A 23060-nucleotide genomic window follows, 5' to 3' on the forward strand; every position below is an offset into this window, starting at 1 on the left:
TTCTTCGCATAGGAGCAAACGTGCCATTCTCTTCCAAGGGCACAGGGTACACAAGTGACATTTTCAGAGGTCATTTACCTACAGTCCTGTACCTGTTGTAACGACCAGTCAGGGGACCAGTGGGATTAATAAACACAACATTTAACATGGGAGAAAAGGTACAGGGCTTTTACTAAACCAATGCTGTAGAAAATCTTCACTCACAAATTGGAAAGCTGGGCAAATTATGAAAATAGCCCAAAATTATTAAAACGCCCACTTTACACAAAGGCTGGACAAAATATTGGAAACTCCTGCCATAACATGACCTCTGACAGGACACACAGCTGGTCTGTAAATCTAAACCCAGGGTGCCCAGCCCTGGTCCTGGACAGTGAGGATTCAGCAGGTTTTACAGGTAACCATAGCCTCTTGACCTCCTGTAGATTACTGCATTTGCGTGCAATTCGATAACTGAGGAGTTTACTGATGACATTTCACAAATAGGAGGCTGTGTGGTCCAGTGGTTAAAGAAAAGGGCTTGTAACCAGGAGGTCCCCGGTTCAAATCCCACCTCAGCCACTACTAACTCATTGTGTGACCCTGAGCAAGTCACTTAACCTCCTTGTGCTCCGTCTTTTGGGTGAGATGTAGTTGTAAGTGACTCTGCAGCTGATGCATAGTTCACACACCCTAGTTTCTGTAAGTCGCCTTGGATAAAGGCGTCTGCTAAATAAACAAATAAACAAATATGTATTCTACAGATGAAAGTAGTGCAAGATTATGAGGAGCCCCTGTATGTTTAAAAGGAGTTTCCAATACTGTCCTGTTCTATTTCCCAGTGAAACGTGTTACATGGAAGTGGTCTCTCCCCAGGGATTCATCATTGACACTGGGATACAGCAGAGTGGCCACTATAGACAGGTGATCTCCCATCCATGGTGAGAATTTAGCAGACTTTGTTGACTGCCCAGCTTTTTTACATTCTCCAAAGGATTCAGCAGCACAGGAACATGATCCCCACCCTCTCCACACCAGCATGCAGTTCCGTCCCTCTGCGAGTCAAACTGGCCCGCACTGGCTCCCAGCCACAGCGAGTGTGTGGTGAAGGGGGTTGGGGTTATACTGATAACGCTTTGAAGAGCAGAAATGACAGGAAGCTTTACATTTCAAACTGGCACAGAGATGCATGCAACATCAACACAGTTCATTTCAATGGGGCTTTCTCATCAGTTTTTATTTCTGTTTGTAGGCACAAAGTTGTCTCTTGATTAACAGTTCACCGTCTTGAATATGAAAAAAAAAAGAACCAAACCAAAACTTTTTTTTTTTTTTTTTTTTTTTTAAATGCTGAGAAAAATCAAACTTGAAACTCAAAAAAGGGGCAAGTCTTCACCTTCACATCCATGTTTTGAATTGAACCTCAGATTACAGAGCTTTCATATTGGTTTCTACCTGAACTTAGACTCTAAAGAACAAAATAGAAAAAGACTGAGCCGCTTAGGCTCGTTAAAACAAAATCCAGGGTGGTCATTGCTGTGTGGGATATAGCATGCTGCAAAACATGGGTTACCAGTGTACTGCACTAAACCCTTCAATTGTTATCAAATTACAATTACAATATGTAACACGAAGGCATTAAACAAATACACATCCAAAAAGTACTGGACTGAAGACATGTGATGTGTTATTATCTGGGATTGTTTAAAAAAAAACTGAACCATTACAAATATGAAATTTCATGTTTTATATAAAAAAAAGCCTAAAAAAAATGTAAATAATGTAAAATCTCCCATCCCACCCGCCAAGACTTGAATTACTATTCCAATAAAAAGCAAAGCGAAAATGGGCAGTGCACAGGATTCAGTCAAAGTGCTTCTCAACACAGAAGCCTTGTGACCTACACTGTGTACTGTACAGACAGTCCAGCCATTCACTATGAACACTGTGGGCTTGGATACCCGGGTGGCTAACTTGGCAGTCTCTAACACTTCAACAAGGTTCCACAGTGCTGATGGTGGGGATGGGGTGGAGTGCCCCCCAAAGAAATGAAAGGAGTACCCCATTTCCATGTTCCCCCCACGTTATTTCTGAACACACTGGAATCATACAAGAGACTATTAAGGCAATCAGTCATTGCTGGACGCAGCCAGTCTCTCACAATCTCTCTCTTTCACAAGCACAACTCATTCTCTCTCTCATTCCGGGTCGAAGGCACATCACGGTTCGTTCCATTCGCTCTCTTCACCACCCACAATCAGGCAGTGTCCATCCACTCTCTCGGTCAGCTGTGATCTTTGGAGAAAAGGCGACTGAGGCCCCCTGGTGGCCTCTTGGCAGCACTGCGGCGTGTCGCATCTCAGCCGGGGGTGTGGCTGGTCAGGGCCTCCTGCATCTTGATGCGTGTGCGGGTGTAGCGCTCCACCAGCTGCTTCACGTGCTCCTCCTCCTCGCGCTTCAGGATGCGCAGGAAGTTGTGCAGCTCCGGCATACTGAAGGCGTCCCACTGCAGAGACACAAACACAGGGTTAAGGAAACAGGGCCATCTGGTGGACTCTTTGCAACAATGCAACAGCCAGCTGTGTTGATTTTATATATATATATATCACACACACACGGTGAAATACAAAAGAGGCTAGGGAAAGTCTTTTCTTTATTACAATTACAATTTTTTCCCTTTATTTATTTTTATTAATCCATGAGATTTTTACTTATTTTAATTTTGCACTGGCTGGGTGCTATAAATTGCATAGAAGTAGCAAGAACCCTTTTTTCCTGATGCCTAACATTCCTCAGAAAGATTCTCTACGCATCCTGTCTCCTGAATGCTTCGTGGATTAAGATCCTCTTTGCTCCCCTGTCCTCACTCACATTCACATCTCCAGTCTCGTTCTCCTTGAGCACCAGGCTGAGCACCTTCTCACTGGGGCCGGCACACAGACGCAGGTGGAGGGGCCGCTCCTCGTCAGACAGCTTCCTCAGGTACACTGCAAACACACAAACGAGAGGGACCACGTAGGTCAGACCCAGTGTGCAACACATCACAGCCTCAGAACATAAACCAACACCTGACCAATTCACCTTTACAAACACTAAAAGAAACGTAATCAATTCAACCACAGTTTCATTACGGGTAACTGCAGCTAAGCGGTTTTTTTTTTTTGTGCATTTAAATTTTAAATTGAAATTGAACATGGATTAACACGTGTAGGGTGTATTTCACTCATTTGTATTTTCCTTCCTTTCTCAGTTCGTTTATCCGAGTTGAAAGAGCACGCTGAATTGTATGTGCATTTTGTTTTGAGGGCAGACCCATCACACTGGAAACGATGGGATCCCACACAGCTGCTCACCTTGGTCCTCACGCTCGCTGCGCTCGAACAGGGCGAACTTGCGGGGGTTGTCCACCACGGTGAACTTGTTGAGCAGCGCCTCGATGACCTCGTGCGCCTTCGTCTGGGAGCTGATGTGCAGGTGCTTGGCCGTGTCCTTGGGCAGGTAGAAGGAGGTGCGCCGCTTCACAGCCGTGCCTTTTCGCACCAACAGGGCGGAGGACGCCTTGCGGGGAGGGGGAGGCACGGAGACCGGGCGCACCAGCTTCAACTGCACCTTGATAAACCCAGTGTAGGAGCCGTCCTTGTTCTGGGGACAAAACAACACAAGACACACGACGTTGAGACACCAAGGCAATCAAGGGATCTTTCGCCGTGCTGTAGAAGCAATGGTTTGATCAAAGCCGGTTCCTTCTTGTGTGCTCACCATGGCCATGAAGAGGTTGCTGTTGATCTGTGCATTGTACTCCCTCACTTTCTGCTCAATCTCGCTCGGAGACAGCTCCTGCTTCTCCCGGTCTTTTTGCTCGTCCTGAAAAACAGAAAATTCAACCTTATTACATCGTTGGCAGAAAGAAGGATTGCTCGCTTATCCCTTTCAGTCCTGGTGCCTCATCTTAGCGCCGTATGTTAACATATGCTGTCAGAAATGCCTGATTTCACAGTGTTCTCTGGTATTCCACAAGGAGGCAGCAGAGTACTGCTCGATTACTTTAAAAGGGCTTTCTGATGATTTACCACAAGGTGGGGCACTTGAGCCATTGGGCCGAGCAAGCTGATCTGTCTTATAGTAATAGCCTGCAAACCATTACGTCTGCTGCCGAGCTTCAGCGGGCAGAATAGATTTTAAACTGAAGAGGAACAAAACAACGACCTAAAAACAAGATTAAAAGAGAAGCCCACGAAAGGGGAAGCTGATAAAGCCAGAGCAACAGTGGCCCAGCAGCAATGTTAATAGTCCTCCCATAAATCTTGTACAAGGCATCTCCCCAAAGAGCTGCTCCCTCTGCTTCTCTGGGAAGGTTTTTGATTTTTTAACCACAGTCTCCCATTTCTACTGTGGCCACCTTTCCACTGCAGTATTTGATAGCTCAATAGTGCTTTACCATGAAAGGCAGCTCTGAATTGTAGCATTAACTTTGATGATAAAGTACAACAAACAAACAGCATGCTTTTTTTTTTATTAAGTATAATTTTTTAAGATAAATGCATGCTTTTGAGATAAGACCAGTTGTACAAGCCTACTATTTGTAGAAAGAAAAAGGAAACGCCCAAAACATGAACTCATTTCTTTAAATGTTGGAAGTGGATGTGAAAGTTTCCATGTCGCTCTCAAGGCCAGCGCTCTCTGAACACGGTCAGAGCTCTGGGCTATATTTAGCTGAACACATACAAGCGCTTCCTTCCCAGCGAGGGTCAGCCTCGCCTCCCCTGGGGCTGAGCCCACAGCCTAGCAGACAAGGCTTGTGTAAATCAGCATGTTCTGTGTATAGGACAGCCACTGTCTTCAGAGTGATACTGTGCTACGTGTATGTATTTAAACAGATTCAAGTTAAACTTCAATACAAAACAAAGTGAAATACATGCAGAACCGAAGCTCCAGTTTTATATGTTACTGCATGCGTCCCACCCCATCATTAGTCATACAGGGACTGCAGCGGATACACAGAAGATGAGGCGGCATGCACGAAACTCTGTCAAAATATACAGGGTGTTTGTTTGTTTTTTTAATTCCAATTTTATAAAATGTGTAATCTCTTTTTTTTTAAAATTTCAATTTTTATTACATTTTGTATTGGACTGTTTCCCCAGCCAATACAAGATAATTACAGCTGTCACGAAACCCACAATTGAGTGTAAAACAGGATTGATTATCTCATTTACTACTATAATCAATCAATCAATCAAGCTGGCAGGATTATTTCATGCTGCAAATCAAATACCCCCTTCCCCCCTCCATGAACAAATGTTCTGTGCAATGGCTTCAAAATAATGAGTTTTAGTGAGTTTTAGTGAGCTTTTCACTATCCAACCTCACAGACAGGAGAGAGAACAGAATCCATAACGGCAGGGTTTCACACAACACTGCCCGCTACACAATGACTGCGCTGCACTGCTGTTCAGAGCAGGTGTGGAGACTGCTCCCCTGATACAGGGCCTGCAGTAGATGAGCTGAAGGCAGCACTGAGAGAGACACAATGCTGTAAACCAGGCGGTGCTGTGAACACGGCAGAGCCCCGAGTGTGCCCACGGCATCAACCAGCCAGCCCCAGGATGGGACTCCCTTCTGCAGCTGCTGCCCTCATTCAATCCCAGTCGCTCTCTGTGTGATTCACTGCCTCCACTGAGGCTCACAGTTACAGCAAGGCTTTGAATCCCGATCGCTCTCTGTGTGATTCACTGCCTCCACTGTGGCTGACAGTTACAGCAAGGCTGTGTTAGCCTGCTTATGTATCGACAGCAGGGATGGATGCTAGACGTTTCTCCTTTTACCAATCTTTGAGGCTAAGTAAAAACGGTACCTAAATGATCACGCTGAGTTTGTTACCAGAGAAAGGTATGGCATTGAAGCGCTCTTTGCGTCTTTAGTTCCTAGCTTTCAGTTTTAATTTTTTTCAATGAATACTTTGGGATGACGCACCTGTGGAAGTCAGGGGAGGGTCTGACCCGGGGATGGGAACGCAGTGGGAAACGTTACGGGAATCTTTCCCAGAGCAGCTGGAGAAGGAAATGCCAAGCCCCACTACCCCGGCCCTGCCCCTCAACAACTCAGCGATTGATTTGCTGCTCTGTCTTTTTCTTTGTGCTCGCTCTCTTTTCTTTCCTTATCCTAATCTGACAAATTAAAGTGACGTTAGCCAGCACTGATTTCCACTCCCTCTCTCTCGCATTTCTTACCCACAATGTTCTTGCTCACTTGTTGCATCAGACGTACTTCCTGTTCTCATCATCAGCTAAGCAAACCCATGATATCACCATTAACCAATCGGATCCCTCCTCTGGGGTGTGTGTGCGTGTGTGTGGGGGCGGGGAACACTTTGCTGCCCCTCCTATCTCCATATTTGTGGAAATGCAATACCGGCACCGCCACGACTGTGGTTTCCTAGTCTGCATTCCAAAGCCCTGTATTCATACAAAAATAACTGCATTCTTCCTTTGTTCAAAAGGAACGGCTCACAATGAAAGGCTTGTTTTACAACAGTTTCTTTTGCAAGAATCACAGCTGACACCAGCACTAACCACCTCATGCTCAACGGCAGCAGGAATGGTTTAAAACACACATACAATGCTTCAACTCTTTAAGCAGGTTTGTCCCTGGTGGGATGAACTGGTGAGGTACAGTAGGTGGATATTCATAACTGATACATGCAAAAGGCTGATCATACTGTATTGCGACCTGCATATCGCGATACATATCCTATTGTGACATTAGTGTATCATTACAGCCCCACATCTTAGCAAACGAGACAGCACTGCACTCCCAATTCAGAACTGATGCACGAACGCTTTCTGAATCTCACTCCAGGTACAGTATTATTATTATTATTATTATTATTATTATTATTTATTTCTTAGCAGACGCCCTTATCCAGGGTGACTTACAATCGTAAGCAAATACATTTCAAGTGTTACAATACAAGTAATACAGTAAGAGCAAGAAATACAATATTATACTGCAGATCATGCTGCGCTAGTGTGGAAGGGTGTGTACTCCAGCAGGGTTGGGGTCTCAGTCTGATGGTCCGTATTGACCCTTCCCAAGCCCTGCTATGAAGCCCCTTTCCCAAGCCTGACCCTGTCCAGGGAGCTGTGTGCAGTTCTCACTGATCTGGGAGAGGCGGTTCAGCCCCTTTCCCTTTCCCTTTCCTCTCTGCTGAAGCCCAGCCTGGACTTGAGGCAATGGAGCTTTCCTGAGGAAACACCGGAGGACATGTGCGGTACAAATCAGCTGTTCCTAATAATCCAGACCAGAACATCCTCGGGTTCCAGGGTGACCTGCCCTAGCTCTCTCTCACCCCTCCCTTGTACCACTCCAGGTCATGCTTGCTGCAAAGGGCATTGCTGCTTTTATAAGCTGAAAATGATGTGTTTTTGTATGGGATAGGGACGGCCAAAAATGAACCGGTCAGTCAGCAGGGATGGAAATAAGACTGAAAAACAGTTCCAGGTTTTACTATGAGCTTGATCAGCCGCAGTGTATAGGTAACAAGCTCAGATGTATCTTATTAAGCTCCTAGTAAAACCAGGAATGGATCAGACTGCTATGCAATGGGAGTTTCCATCCCTGGTCAGGGAGGCCCCAAATGTCTGTGCTCTGGTTATTTTGGAAGACTAAATACCAGCCTGTCATTATATCCTAAAATGAGAACAGGCGACACCATTTTAAATAAATAACTACTGAGAAAAAAAGAGCAGACAAAATTAACATCTGGTCAATAGAAGCACTTGTTTTGCTTCTCAGATTGAGCAAAGAAAAAAATCCACTCCCTGCAGAAATAAGCTAAACTGGGAAAATGTTGTGGGTGTTGATTCTAGCCATTCACCTCCTGTCTAGACCAAACGGTAAATCAACTTTACCCTTTGCAGCGTAAAACAAAGACTGCGTGTGTCACAATCCCAGGGAAGACCAGTATACAGAAAACCTGTTTTGAAGTCAAGTTTCTGCAGCAGGATAGCATCACCTGTGCACTCACTTGCATGTGGGCCAAAAGCAAACCAGGCTGGTATAAAGCAGGTGTGTGTGCGAGCTGGCAGCAGAGCCAGCATCTCCTGTGTGAATCCGGGACACGACCCCAGGGGCAGTCTGCACAGCAAAGCCAGCCTGCCCAGCTTCCTAAGGAAAGAGGCTGCAGGAAACATGTTGACCCAGAAGACAATGAGAGCCAGCAGGCTGCCAATGTTTCTCTGTTAATGGTAGTGTGGCGTGTGCAAACGAGCCCAACACGGCACTCTCAGCAAACACTGTAAGCCATTACTGGTGCATTCTCAGCAGATAATGGGAACAGATGTGTCGTTTTCAAGCATTTCACTTCCAGGCAGTGGATCCATTTCCACTTAAAACACACAGCAACCACCAGATCTCAGTCTATAGCAGCCAGATTCAAAGCATGTTACAGTACTAGGACCTTTCAGCTACACCTGCCAGGCTATGCCGGGTGAACGTAGGCACACTTTCTTGTCCACTAACCACATATTTTACTGTATCTGTAACATCTAACATTCCAGTGTGGTGTGCGATCCAGTGTTACAGCTCTCAGACAGGACTGCAGCTCTAAACAGTCCTGCTATCTATACTTACAGCACTAACTCCACAACCATTTCAATCTTCTTGTAACAAAACAAGAAGACAAGCAGTGGAGCTAGACTCCAATGCTGAAACGGTTTCCCCCTGGCAATGACGCAGACACCCTGGCGTCACCATTTCTGTTCAAACCACACAAACCTGATGTTCTTTTAAGCCTTTTGTTTTTATTGCTTTACGATTGGAGTTCTCCACTAAGCTTATCTTGGTGTCAGCAGGTTTAAGTGCTTCTTCACCTCAACAAAACAGCTCCTCCTTATAGGATGCAAGCAAGGAAACCTTGCAAGGTGCCTGATTTATTACTGTCGATCACTAGGATATGAATCGCATTGTTTCTTTGAGCATGCATCAGAAAAAAAAAACCTTTGCAGATCACAATTCTGGATGAAAGGAAATATAAAATATGACTTTGCATGGTTTAACTGAGATGGTGACGGAACGCTAGATTAGAATCCTCCTGGCCACATCCGTGTAGCATTCTCTGGGTTTAGCCTGTCATAGCGCATAGTCCAAGCTGTCACCCTTGGGATGACTGGAATACCAAACAGCCTGTCTTCACTTTCTCCACGTCTACGAGCACATGGGCACGGCAGCTCAGGGTGCAGATGGGACAGGAGCTGCACTGGCAGGGGTTGCTGTGGGTTTGAGACCTTGCTCAGAGCTATGCATGCAATGCTGGGCATCTCCGAATCCATCGCGGCATTTCCCTGGAGACGCAGAGCTATCACCAGGATCGTTTGTCATGCAGAGGGCTGGAAGACAAGCTCAAGCACAAGGCCCGTCAGCGCCTTGCTTACCAGTCTAACAGATTAAACACACCCCTCCCCACCACCACCTAACAAAAAACAAATGAAACCTCTGCATTAAAACCCCACTTCTGATCTGCAGTCTAGACTGTCTGTAACGACACTGCATCGCTCATTGTCATGCATGAGACACGCAGCACTGTTTTTACTATGCAAGGAAAATATTTCCATATATTCAAATGAACTCAACACAGATCCCCAGTATGAACATTACACAAAACACGCGCCTAGTGTGCACCTCAATTCAGATGCAGGGGGAAGCTGGACAGACCTGGATATATTGTTAAGAGACGAGGAAAGACCTGGTCTTTAACCAATCGGATCCAAGACTTACCAAAACCTTCCTCAATCCATAATGATGAGAAGGCAGCACACGGTGTGACACGTTGCATGAATCAGACCATAAGGAAATGGAAGACTTGTTCTTTTCCAGTTACAACTACAAATGTGACTGAGCAACACTAGCAGTGACACAATCGTGTTCCAAGAACGATGCTTTGAAAAAAGAAAAGGGGGTTACAGTTACATTTATAAATATAAACAATAAGTTTGCAAACCCAAAGTAATTCCCCAAACCAATGCCAGGGCATTGTGGGGCATTACTGGGAGATTCTCTCTGCTGCCCCATATAACAATGGGGTGCGGTGGGGATTAAATTGGGGGTTCAGACACCAGTTATGGGGATTTGATCTCTTTGTGACAGTACATTGTGAACCCCCATCCCACTATTCCCCAAGAGACGCGTTTACTACAACTACTGCATATAATTAAAACATTTAGAAAATGTTCTATACCAGAACTAAATTAAATACATTGACTATTACTAAAACGAAAGAACGGTTTGCTCACTGCTAATATACAATTACCGCATAATATATCATTTTAAATATCTTAATTATGTATCTTAAAGACCATTTTGATTGATACCAGTACACGATATTATTTATTTATTTTTTTTAATAAGACTATTAGCCGCTTAATTTTGTTTCTTAATTAATTGAGTTATTACGGATCTGACTCAATGATATATATTTTTTTTTACTAGACTTTAGTTACCGATGTAAACAGCCTCAACCCCCAGATACATTCAAACACACACACGCTACCCCTAGCCGCTGATCTCTCACCTTGCCGATGTCTTTGCGTGGCTTGCGGAAGAATGAGGTCCGAGCTGTGAAGTACTGCTCGAACTCCGAGTCCGAGTCTTCCTGGCTGCAGTAGCCGCTGCTCGTGGTGCTGCCCCAAGTCATCTCAAAGGACGGGGTCGACACTTCAACGCCGTCTCTCATCCCGTGCCTTCGCCCAAGAAAACTATACAGCTGTAACTAATATAGCAAGCCCAGCCCGCAACGCCTTTCAAATTTTAAAAAAGAAAACTGCCAGCCAAACACTACAAAGTTAAAACGGCCGTCAGCGACTCTTAATTTGAATACGATATATTTGCTTAGGTAATGTAGTTCTCGACATACACGTTTACCTTACTTTGTTTTTTTTTTTCCTAATGTAATATAGCCTGCGGTCTCTTTATACAAATGCTTTATTGCTTTGTATATGTCTTAACTTTTTGTCTTGTTGATTGAGATTTCCTGTAAAATGCGTCTTTTCTTTCCACTAGTTCACTCTACCCACGTTGTCGATTCTGTAAATGATTCGCGCTGTGCTCCGCTTCTCTAGCTCTCTCTAAACCTCCCCCCGCCCGTTGGAATTGGAAAATACACAGCTGCCCAGAACCCCTCCTTGATTGGATAGCGAGGGAACTTCCAACTGCCTAATAACTTCATATTCCCCTCCCTTTTCCTGTCCCTAGCAAAACCTAGGGATTCCTGCCAAGCACCATTAACACCCTCACTGCCAGGCTGTACCAGAACACACTGTTCATTTTTTTTTTTTTTTTTAATCTTTAACTCTGAAACACACCTGATTTATGCTGTTTAATCTGAAATAGATTTTGTATTGTGCTTTGTGTAGCAAAGTGCAAAACACAAATACTATGGTATACCATGACAAAGCCCTTTATAAGCTAGTGTTATACATGTGTTACTTTGACAGCTAGATCTAAATTCTTAATAGACTTTGCTATCTGTAATATTCTGACATGCAAACGCTACAGGAGTTCCACAGTGCAGCCTGGTGGTAAAGCATTGGTGGAGTTAAGACCGGAGGTGTTTATAGGTTCTGGAGTCCTGGTGTGGGGAGGAAGGAATCTTCAGTCCATTAGCATGGAGTGCTTCTAGGTCTACATTCCATTTGAATCACGCCATACAGACAATGCCACCTAAAACTCATGCCTCCTGTTCACTCAGTGTCTAACTGTACTCTTCTGTATAAGCATCTGCTCACACTTTCGACCATCTGAAACAATCAGTGTCACTCCAGAAGTTTAGCTGCTTCATTAATGTAGCTAATGAACACAGGGCACACTGTATAGGTTTGTGTATTGAAACATACTAAGACCTCAGGCTGACAATCAATAGCTGTCTCAGACATCAATCACATCAGAATGAATTGAGTAGTACCCATTAAACTGTCGATTGCTGTAATAATAGTATCACAGCATAGCACAAAACGCTCGATAAATCATTAATCTAACACGCACACACACACACGCACACGCACAAACACACACACTCCCACATGCACGCACACCCCCCCCCTGCACACACACACACACTCCCACATGCACACACACACGCACACGCGCACACACACACACACACACACACACACACACACACTCAATCCAGTATGATGTGGAATTGAAGGCGCTGCACCCCCCCCAAAACCTTCAGAAAAAGAATAGATTCAAATCCCTACAATTTATTATTTCATAGCACCAGCGAGCACGTCAGAGACAAAGAGGCAAACCGTACAAATAAACAATGCTTTGGCCTGGTAACAAGTTTTCTAAGACCTTCAAGGGGTTTTGTATCCTGGATTTCCGAGGGCTAGAGCTTCAAACAGGCTATTTCTGATGTTTGATTTGAAGACTGCTGTGAACATTGCGTTGTTATTTCCTCTTACTCCTGTCTGCATAATAATTAGACTTGTGCAATATTCATTTTAAGGTACTGTGTTAACTCATGCATTATACACACAGAAAGCTATCACTGGCTTGCATGCTCTGCATTCATTATGTTCAAAATGTAAGCCCAGAATGGTTCACCCCATACATCACATAACATAATCACATAGGAACATAAGAGGCTTATCTCCTAGCCCCAGGGCACTATCTAATAGGTTCTTGAATAAGAACTATTCATGCACATGTTTGTACTTCTGTTCTTCTGTGCTATATATTTGAAAGTTTAGGGTCCTCCCATGATGGAAATGGACTAACTGACTAACCTGCCATATCTGTGAATTTTACACCAGCCGTACTGCAAAGCACCACTGAATTCTGAGATGACAATTCACATCTCATTTGTGACTCAGTATTGCAACAGTGTGTGTGTAACAATAGCTCTTTACTATGGAAGCTTTCAACTTGGTAAGAATACTGTGCTGACTAACCAGCATTGCTCTCGATTCTGACCTTCACCCCCTCCACGTGCCCAATTGACAGCCCACTGTGGTTGCCTGGCAACACAGAACTCCATTACCAGGCCAGCAGTCCCTTTTCAGTTGCTAGGCAACCCCCACCCCCACCCCCACCCCTTCGCTGCTGGAGAATCGTTTAAATTGTGGCTGGGTTCTGGCATGGCATGAATAGATAGGTAATACAATCTGGGCTCTCTACAGATGGTACATGGTGCCTGTAATGTCCCAGAGCCTCAAACCCTGATCCCTGGGGTCTGCCTTGAGGTCAAAGCTTGAAGCAATCTCCCAGTCCGGGGCACTCTCATCTCTCAACCAGATGAGCAATGAACAAACCTCCTGCTTCCAACTCACTCTGCAAAGCAGCCCAATGATATAACTTACTGTGGAAATGTGTCTTTAGATCCCACCACTTCTTTCATATTCACTGCAGGAGAAGCTGGCCTCGCCCTCCTGTCTCCAGTCTCAATCCCAAGCAGACTGGAGCCGACTGTGCAACGAAAACCACACTAACAAAACATCTACAGCTATGCTGATTAATAATACAACACAGTCATAATGATGATGACTATGTGTATATATCTTGACTCTTTTAAGTTTAGATTTCCCCTACATCTGGGCTGAGCAAATACAATACTTTCCAGGTATTAAACTCCATTACTGAACTCCACCCCCATCCCAAACAGGGCTGCCCTCTTTCCTCCCCTTGTTCTCCCTTTACCCCATGGATACTGGAGGTGTCAACAGCCTCTCTTCCTGCCTTCCTTCCTTCCTCAGAAACTCTTTTGCATGTGAAAAATTCAAATTCTTTATTTCACCTATCAGCTCAGAACAGATTTTCATATACCAGTACTGCAGTGACCCGGGGAATAGGGAGTTGTAAATAATTAAGGATTTAAATAGCTCACATTATCATCCTTACATACTGTATATTAGCATATGAGTTCATGCAATTTTAATTAAAGCAGAGCCAGAATTTCACTAAAGATGGATCTGAAAATAGATCAATCTCTCTCTCTCTCTCTATATAATCTAGGGCTCATCTTGGGGAGTCACAAAATATTCAATTAACGAGAATGAATAGCCTTGGCATCAGCTTCAGTCTGTCAAGTGAAGATAAAGTGACACAGCCCTGCCTGCGCTCTGTTCAGCTCTGACATTGACACTGCTGTGACACAGCCCTGCCTGCGCTCTGTTCAGCTCTGACATTGACACTGCTGTGACACAGCCCTGCCTGCGCTCTGTTCAGCTCTGACATTGACACTGCTGTGACACAGCCCTGCCTGCGCTCTGTTCAGCTCTGATATTGGCACGCTGTGTATTTCTGACAGGTATATTCTATGACACGTTCAAGAACAATTAGAAATTTGTAATGCTTTGATACCTTCTTAACGTTTGAAATCCAAAACAGTTGTCTTTCCTGTACTAGATTATCAACTACGTGTTTCTGAAGAGATCAAATATTGCATCAGGTAAAACGATAATACAATAAATCCATAATCATACAAAATTCAATGAAAATGTGTTGTAAAATCAGACAAAAAGTTAGATGAGAAGTGTCTAAAAATGTCTTACACGATAGTAATAAAGAGCTAAGAAGGATGCAATTTGTATTTTGATGTGAAGAGCTTCATTCACTTGGCCTAACTTCAGAAGTCCCGTTCTTGGCTGTGGGGTTTGGGAAGTAAAGACTTCAAAATCAGTAGAGACAAGAGGGACGTTTTAATTGGATTTCTGAGTGACGTAGTTAACACCTGTGCCTTGCTTATATCACTTCCACGGGACACTTTTAATATCCAAAACGCTCGTGTCATGACCCCTCAACACAGGTGGGGAGGGTTCAATCAATATCATCTCTTACCACATTGGTGTCTGTCTCCACGGTGTGCTCTGCAGGGTCTGATTGGTCGGTGAAGCGGTTCCTTTGCACGCTGCAGTCCAATTGGATGAGTGCCCGACACCTGTAGTGGCATGTGAACCCGCAGTCTGAAAATAAAATAAATACATACATAAAAAAAAAGAAAAAAGAAAAGAATGCTACCTGTCTTTCTTCTTCATGGTATTTGATGTCACCAATGCTTTCCAGTGGTGCGCTATGCTGCGGCTACAGCAACTACACTTTCCATTGTGTTTCAAAAGCATAATTACACTGGTATACCATAGAAGGGTTAGTAACATTAAAACACAGTGACCCAATGACAAAGAGATTCCCCCAAAACCGTAGGGGTGTATGAGACAATAAGGGGGTGTAATGGCAAGGAGAAAGCCATAGATTTATTAAGACATCTTTTCATCTGTACCCTCTCTTGAATCGTCATTTTCTCCCACTTGTTTCTGTTCCTGTGGGTTTTTTTTTAAAGAACTTTGGCATCCCTCTTGTAATCTGAAAACGAATTAAAAAGGCGATTTGGATCGCTTAGCATGTCACAGCATGACAGCACCTACATAATCTCGATAAAGAAGTAATTAAACCAAAAGAAAAAAAAACAACGATTCTGAAGCTTGATGAATGTGATCACATTGGGGTTTTTATAGCCAGTGTGACAATGCTGATGTGTTTCTGTATGACTTTGCTCTTTATTGACACAGGAAGATGTAAATCTCAGTTTTATGGGAAAACATAAAGGTTAAACAAAAATAAGTTTGAGGGGCTTTGTACTGTGAAGTGCTGGCTGTAAACGGTGATATGAAAAGCTACATTGTGCACAATAAAGAAGCCCAGTGTAAGAAATGATTTTAACAGACAGCTCATTAACCAGCCCTGTCATGACGATCTGCTGCCCTCTCCAGCCCTGCAGCACAGGAGACGCAGTATCCCTGCACAGACACAGCCTGCATTCACTGCTCCCCCACCTCCCCATTGCCAGGGCAGGGGATTCTATATATACACACAGGCATGAGATTGCAGGAGCATTACAACACTGGAGAGCCCTGGCAAGCTCAGATCACATGACAGTCTGCTGAGCAGTGTGGGAACAGGGGGCCAGCTCTCTCTGACAGAGTGGAACCAGCAGCATGTCCAGCATGAAGGAGCCGCCAGGGGGGCAAGCCAGTCTGCTGTGCCCTGGAAGCACTACACAGCCTGGCCTCCAGGGGAGCTTGTCCAGGGATACAACTCATTAAAAGAAACCTCCTGGGCTCTTAACGAGCTAATCTGTTTTTCTTTTGTCTCATTTCAACTCTGCACGCACTTCTGTAGGTAAGGCGATGCCTAAGAAAATAAAAAGCATTTACATTAAGTTTACCGCGACACGGCTGAGCATTTTGCTTTTCACAAGCTTCACCATACTTCTGTTTACTATGCTTCCCTGCGCTTTTACTACAGTACACAGCAGAAAAGCTCACGATTGAAAGCACTGGCTTTTAATCACACCCTCCCTGTTCTTCCCTGTCAGTCGAATATGCTTTAATGCAAATAAAAATGGATAATTGATTAATATGCTGATTGCAAAATGCAGTCCAAGTTGTTAGTTGGTATTTATCTAAGCTGTGGAAGGAAGTGGTCCTAAGAACTGTGAAACAATTTCTGCAAAAGATTTAGTGCTAGAGCAATCTATGACTCCTTACCAGCTGCACTAAGAGGCAATGCCACCAGCGGTATTGACACATATTCAAATCTATTACAGTAACAATGCTGGGGATGCCATTATCTACTAAGTTAGTATGCTGTTGCTATAATCTCACTGCATACTATTAGGCAGAATTGCTGCTTCCATAAATAGTTACAAATATAAACCAACAGCCATTTAGATAAATGGGCCGAAGTATTACGCTGTCTCAGATGAATGTGGTAAGTATTCCTCCGTGTTGCATGCACACCACCACAGATAAGAGTCAAACCACACTGCAGAATGCGACACACACTGCTCTACCCAGTTAGTTACACACTGTTCAGTTTGCTGTAGGAAATGAGACACGGGTCAGGTTGTTATGCCAGATTCCACAGAGCAAAATCACAATACAATGTGGCATAGTGGTTAGATCATTAAGAGTCATACCCCAGAACAGTAAAGGAGAGGGGATCTGGGGTATGAATCTTAATGAAGACACTGACTCACTGTTACTCAGCCTCCTGTTTCCTTCAATTAAAGAGGATGTATATAGTGGAAGTAGAGCAATATTACACTGAACTAATGTATTCTTTTTCTTGTTGAGATACACTTTGTATTATATTCTGTTTGACTTTTTCAATCCCTAAAGTTTAAAGCACCCGTGTGGCCTATAGAGCTCCTAAACATGTCTTCTCTGCCAGTACAGCTGGTACCCCAGAGTGTAACCATTAGCCGGTCCCCCACCCCCAAACTGGAGCTTATACAACAGATAGATTCTGAGAAACCAGATATCTTGTGTTAAGGAATGTCTATAACAAGTTTCATCACAGCTTGATTAGGGTTTCTCCAGATACAACTCAAACATGTAAAGAGAATGAATTTGCGGGGCATATAATGAAACTGTGCTGTAAGTAAAGGCGGCTTACACAACTCAAGGGCTACATTGCCATCTAGTGCTGGCATCAGGTAGTAACTGAAGAAAAAAAATGTTGTTTGTCAAACCAGTTGTGGCTTTTAATATACAGCACACATGCAGCACTACTTGCACACTAAAGCCATCACATAGATTAATTTAAAACACTTTTGCATGTAATAAATATGTATACTGTAGATACTGCTATGAAATCTTTGAAGTTATTTGCACAACAGTCAGTATATATAAACGCATCTTCACTCTAACGTGGAGTGTGAACACTTAATTTATATGTGTCTAAATAAAACTAAAAAAAGATCACTATATCTATATGCGAGAGGCGAACTCGGACAAAAAAAAGCTCTCAGCAAACCCGTTTCTGTTTTTAACTGTTGCTGAAGATGTTGAACACAATGGTAGCAGATAAGAAGAGCTAGGTGTTCTCTGCCATATCACTTCATGTTTCCCCCCTCCCCAAAACCACATCCACCCTCGCGCTCAGATACACAGACGCTACACACACACACACACACACACACACACACACACACACCTAACGGAACCCTGTGTATTCATTACTGGAGGAGCTTAAAGGGTAACAGTCTGACTTGAGTGCTGTTTGGAATGGGTTGCAGCGTGGCACAAAGGTTAGAGCTAAGGGACTGTAGGGTGAAGCACTGTTTGTACTAGTGTGAGATGAGCTGCTGGGAAGCCGTGTGGCACAGTGGTTAGAGCTGAAGGACTAGGAGGCAGTGTGGCACAGTGGTTGAAGGAGGGATGTGTTAGAGTAACTGTTTGTCATTTCCTCCCACCTGTGATGTCGAAGTCATCTCTTCTAATGTTATTATCAGGGCACATTCTCACTGTGCCCCCTCCCCCCTCCCACCTCCTCCAGTCTGAGAAATACCAGGGCGCCCACACTGGGAGCCAAGCCATCTTGGGCACAAACAGAGAGAGCACTGTCTCAGTGTGAAACAAGGACACAGCAACACAACTCTGTACAAACCAGGACACGCTACAGTTCAGCCAAAACCACGTGGATCCAGCACTTATTTAGCATTTTAAGGATTCAGCAGAGCACTTTGTCCATTTGAACCCTTTGTAAGATCTCTTAAAGCTATGGTAACACTATACAGCTCTCCCAGTAGTAAGTCTATCAGCTGTGCATGCAAACATCAAAGTAAGATTAAACAGTAATGTGTCAGTTAAGGGTTTTCATGTTTACAATGGGTCTGGGTAGGGCTGGAGCTGCTCTCAACATTTCATTCTTATCCATTTATTGTACTTACTACTTGCTCTTAATGGAATTTACTCTTAGAACCAAATATTTGTAAATTTAATGAAACAGCGATGAAACTGAATCACACAGACACAAAGAACCATGACCTCTCCGTCCTGACTGTGCAACATCAGTTCACAGTGGCCTTCACGATGAAACTGAATCACACAGACGCACAGAAACAGGGAAGTGCTCTGTTTGTTGAGTTGCCTCTGTTTTTATCCACGCTTCCAGATTTGACCGCTTATCTTCTGCTGCTTTCCCTGGGAGGGGGTCACTCCAATGCCACTTCCTGTAGATCTGAACACAGGCTCCCACACACAGATGTACGCTCCAGGGTGCTGGGTTTCCTGTCCACACCCTTCCCAGCTCCCTCATCTCCCCCTGCCTTGCAAAGCTGCCTTCAAATCCTCACAGGAGACTTTCCCATAAGGACTGGGTCCCTCGCTTTGGGATTTGAATGCAGTACGTTTCGTTTTTCTACTTGCATGGAACAGGTCGGAGACACCTCCTAACTAAAGCGTTCCCTGAGAAGCTAGTTCTATACCACACAACATCCACTACTTGATACACAGCTGGAAAAGTGTAATCATGCACTTTGCATTGCGAGAAAGCCACACATTGTAAAACTTGGCGTTTATGTCAAAATATGATAAAAATGATGGTTTCACTTTTCCTTCCTAACATTCTGCAGAACCTTGAGAAAGGAAGCACTGAGCACACTCAAAATACACCAAAGAGAAACTGCAGTTTCATGATGTAAAAAATGCAAGTACTGCAATTTAAGCCACAGTGAGGCTGAGCTGAGCTTGCGTTCAGCAAACTGTGTGGTTAAACAGAAAACAGCACAGAAGCGCTATTCTCAGATGCTCATTTTGGTTCATCTTTAAAGGGTACATAAGGACCTTTTTATTTTATTGTGTTACACGTTCCCATGTGTTGCTACAACTGTTTACGTAAGGTGTGCGTATTGTTTACTTTTTTTTTGACCACTTTTTTAAACTTTTACACTGCATTCCCTGCCTCAAGATGGCTTCCCATGTACCCGCGCATGGACCTCTCAGAACTACATTTCCCATCATCCTCCTGCTCACTGGTAAATCCATCCCAGTTACATATGTGAGCAAGAGGATGATGGGAAATGTAGTCCTTCTGTTCCCTTTAATATCTGGTTTAAATCCCATGTAGCCAAACATGCTCAATCATGCACAATCAGAAGTGTAATATTGGTATAAAGTTCCTCCAGAGCTACAAATATTCATGTTTTCAGTAAAATAAATTGAATTAAGAAGTCACAAAAGGAAGATTTTCCAACATGGCAAATATGTTTTTTGAAAGAACTGATAACTGCTGTTACCCGTCTTGTTATTAAATACTTTATCTGTGTCATCTCTCTCTGAGTCCTCAATAAAAATTGCAAATGCAGAACTGAAATGTATCTGAATATTAATCACCACCTGCCCTAAAATAACTCACTTCCACTGTTAATAGTAGGAGCCTGATCTGATCTGATGGACACTTGCCCAGGGCAGCAGTGTGGAGTAGTGGTTAGGGCTCTGGACTCTTGACCGGAGGGTTGTGGGTTCAATCCCCAGTGTGGGACACTGCTGTTGTACCCTTGAGCAAGGTACTTTACCTAGATTGCTCCAGTAAAAACCCAACTGTATAAATGGGTAATTGTATGTAAAAATAATGTGATATCTTGTAACAATTGTAAGTCGCCCTGGATAAGGGCGTCTGCTAAGAAATAAATAATAATAATAATAATAATTCCCTTCAGTGCAAACGATGCCCCACTTATAGAATACCCTTATCTACGCTTCAGTGTGAGCTGTGTTTGAGAGGTCTAATACTTCCCCAGTACTCTTTAGAGCTTGTCTGTAATTCTGGGGAACCTCAGTCAGTTCCGTTTCCCCTGTCTGCTTTGTGTGGAGAAGGTCTTTGCAGAGTTTGGAGGCCTCCGCCCTGTTCCACATGCTTTGAGGTGATAATGATGTCACTGCTGATAATGATGTCACTGCTGATAATGATGTCACTGCGTTTCCTATACTCACGTGTGCAGCGCAGGCTCTGCTTGTACAGCCCCCAGATGAAGTCCCCACAGAGGTCACACCAGGTGGGCTGGGCGTGGGTGCAGGGCTGGAAGTCGTGCCCTTCCCCGGCCTCGTCAGTCAGACGGGGGTCCAGGCTCTCCCCCAGCAGCCGGATGACCCGCACTCGACTCAGCAGCTCCGGCAGCTTCCCCGGGCTGATCCGCAGCGCGTTCACCCTCTCCAGCCGGGGGGTCTGCGGGGTGAGTTCTATACGATCCTCCAGGGACATCTCCTGCAGCTCGATCAGCTCGCCTTGGGACATCCCGACAGACAGGCAGCTGGACCGCTGTGGAGGACACTGCACAAGGTGTCTATACTCTTACTCCAGAGTCCTGCGGCTGAGAAAGTCAATACTGCTTTGATTGGGAGCTGAACATTAAAAAGAAAAATAAAAGAGAATTCTAATCCAGGCTGGAGCCGTTCCTTATCATGCGTACATTATCTCAGCGCTATAAAATGAAACACATTTCTGTAGAGGGGAGCACTGTTTTCATTAGTGTAGTACAACCCCCCCTTTTTTCTGAAGCTGTGTGAAAAGTCCATGCAAGGAGATTTTGGAGGTATAGAAAAAATACCGGAATCAGAGACACTGAAATCTGACCAAGCCAGCGGGTTTGTTCAGGCTTCCAGATTCCCCTTCTAGTCCTGATCTGGAGCACATAACCAGCGTGTCCCACGGGTCATTTCTCATTCCTGTCCTTGTCCCATTTTAAAACATGCTTTATATAAAGAATAGTGATTTCCTTAGTTCCTGTAAGAAAAAAAAAAAACAGCCAGTGATGATTGGGATAAATCTTTACGAGCAAATTTAAGACGATGCTTGGCGCACTGTATTCCGGGGCATCGTTATAGAAAGTGGCTACTCAATGCGGATCGGAGCTTCCACATTTGGATATGAATCGAGCCACTGTTCGTCCCTATCTTGTGTCACATTTTCACATAAAGCACAAAGACCAGAAACTGAGGCGCGCATTAAAAATGAATTTCCCCTGCAGACCCTCAATACGCAATACAATTATGTAACTATAATCAACTGACTTCCAGCATTTTATATAATGATGCTGTGCGCGCAAAACTATTTTGACAACCCTCGAATATACGAACAGTGTTCCCCACGGTAGACCTTGAGAAACGGAATGCATAGCAAGCCAGCACCTCGTTCCTTGACCTATATATGCAAGCTAAACTTCTCACTGCAGACAGAAGGGCCGTTCACTTGACACCAAAGCCCGCTGTAAACTCGCAACACCGCAGAAATTAGGCAGTTTAAAGATTAAGCTACACGGTCAGAGAGATTCGCTTTTTTCCCCTATTTTTTTAGTTAGTAAGAAACGCCGTGTTTAGCTCCTGTAAATACTGCTTACTTGTTTTCAGTACTTTTTTTTTCCAACTAGCTTCTCACTACTAGTCTGGCAAAACAACAACCACTTAAGTAGGAAAATAAAAAGCATACCTTTTTTTATTTTAATTCAACAAACGCCCTTCTTGTATCGTTTAAAACTGTCCATGCCCATCGCTGTAGAAGATGGAGAAATGTTTATAAATCCACTTGATTTAGCCAAGGAGAATGATAATAAAAACACATCGTCGGGCTCTGTCTGTTGCGCAGAGTGAAGAACCTGTCCAAAATGTAACGAGAGAAAAAAAAATAACACATACACAGTGCCAGTCCACTCTTTTCAACCTACTTCGTTTCACCCTGTTAACAACCCAAGCGTTCAGCGGTTCGTAAAATCGCATAATGGACTGTGAACACACGAGCACACAGCGTTCTGTGAAGACGTGAATCGTTACATTTCAACACAGGCAACTCTAATGGGGTAGCCGCCCGTGCACGTCCCGTTAAGAACGCTCAAGAAGTATCTTAGCCTAGTTTTGCAGTTTTGGTGAAAAACCCTGGTGATTTTATTTTTTTAAATATGCAAACTGCCAGTCCAGTAAAAAAAAAAAAAAAGTAGCGGTGTTGCAGAATCACACACAAATCCATTATAGTATATTATCATTTTTAAAGCCAGCCTAGTAAGTATCAATGTAGCTTCACAGTAACACAGACCCCTTGAAGTTGATTCAAAAGTTGCACAGACGCAGTTACTTATTTTTGTTAACAATTTTCAGCAGTTTCCATAAAAATGTTTAAGGAGGCTAGGCGCGTTACTGGAGTCACAGCTTTATATTTAAATGTACGATAAATATGTGTTGGTCGTAAACGGTTACGAAAAATAAATTTGAATGACTTCAGGCTGAGTGAAAGGAACGGCAGTGCCCTGAAAC

At 43.9% G+C, this 23060-nt stretch overlaps 1 protein-coding gene across 2 annotated transcripts; it reads right to left on the reverse strand.

The window, feature by feature from the left end:
* Window positions 1–1201: 1201 nt before the first annotated feature.
* Window positions 1202–23056, reverse strand: LOC117412589 (ras association domain-containing protein 1). Of its 2 annotated transcripts, XM_034021079.3 has the most exons (8): window positions 22243–23056; window positions 21365–21540; window positions 20751–21158; window positions 14815–14939; window positions 3739–3843; window positions 3333–3621; window positions 2851–2966; window positions 1202–2485 (listed from the first exon to the last, which is right to left on the reverse strand). In XM_034021079.3, exons 3-8 carry the CDS (start codon window positions 21049–21051, stop codon window positions 2339–2341), a joined length of 1083 nt encoding a protein of 360 aa, XP_033876970.1. In that variant the 5' UTR covers window positions 21052–21158; window positions 21365–21540; window positions 22243–23056; the 3' UTR covers window positions 1202–2338. The 2 variants fall into 2 exon arrangements, with proteins under 2 accessions (XP_033876970.1, XP_033876971.1); XM_034021080.3 differs by lacking the exons at window positions 14815–14939; window positions 20751–21158; window positions 21365–21540; window positions 22243–23056 and adding an exon at window positions 10547–11171.
* Between the last annotated feature and the right edge of the window lie 4 nt (window positions 23057–23060).

This window comes from Acipenser ruthenus, chromosome 25 (genome assembly GCF_902713425.1).
Source record: "Acipenser ruthenus chromosome 25, fAciRut3.2 maternal haplotype, whole genome shotgun sequence".
Classification (NCBI taxonomy): domain Eukaryota; kingdom Metazoa; phylum Chordata; class Actinopteri; order Acipenseriformes; family Acipenseridae; genus Acipenser; species Acipenser ruthenus.

Excerpts from the sequence above, each read along its gene's own strand:
- LOC117412589 (XM_034021079.3), bottom strand. The coding sequence starts at position 21,051 with ATGTCCCAAGGCGAGCTGATCGAGCTGCAGGAGATGTCCCTGGAGGAT. Across the intron at positions 14,940-20,750 it reads GCAGAGCCTGCGCTGCACAC|ACTGCGGGTTCACATGCCAC; the intron begins GTGAGTATAGGA and ends TTTTATTTTCAG. Across the intron at positions 3,622-3,738 it reads GCAACCTCTTCATGGCCATG|AACAAGGACGGCTCCTACAC; the intron begins GTGAGCACACAA and ends TTTTGTCCCCAG.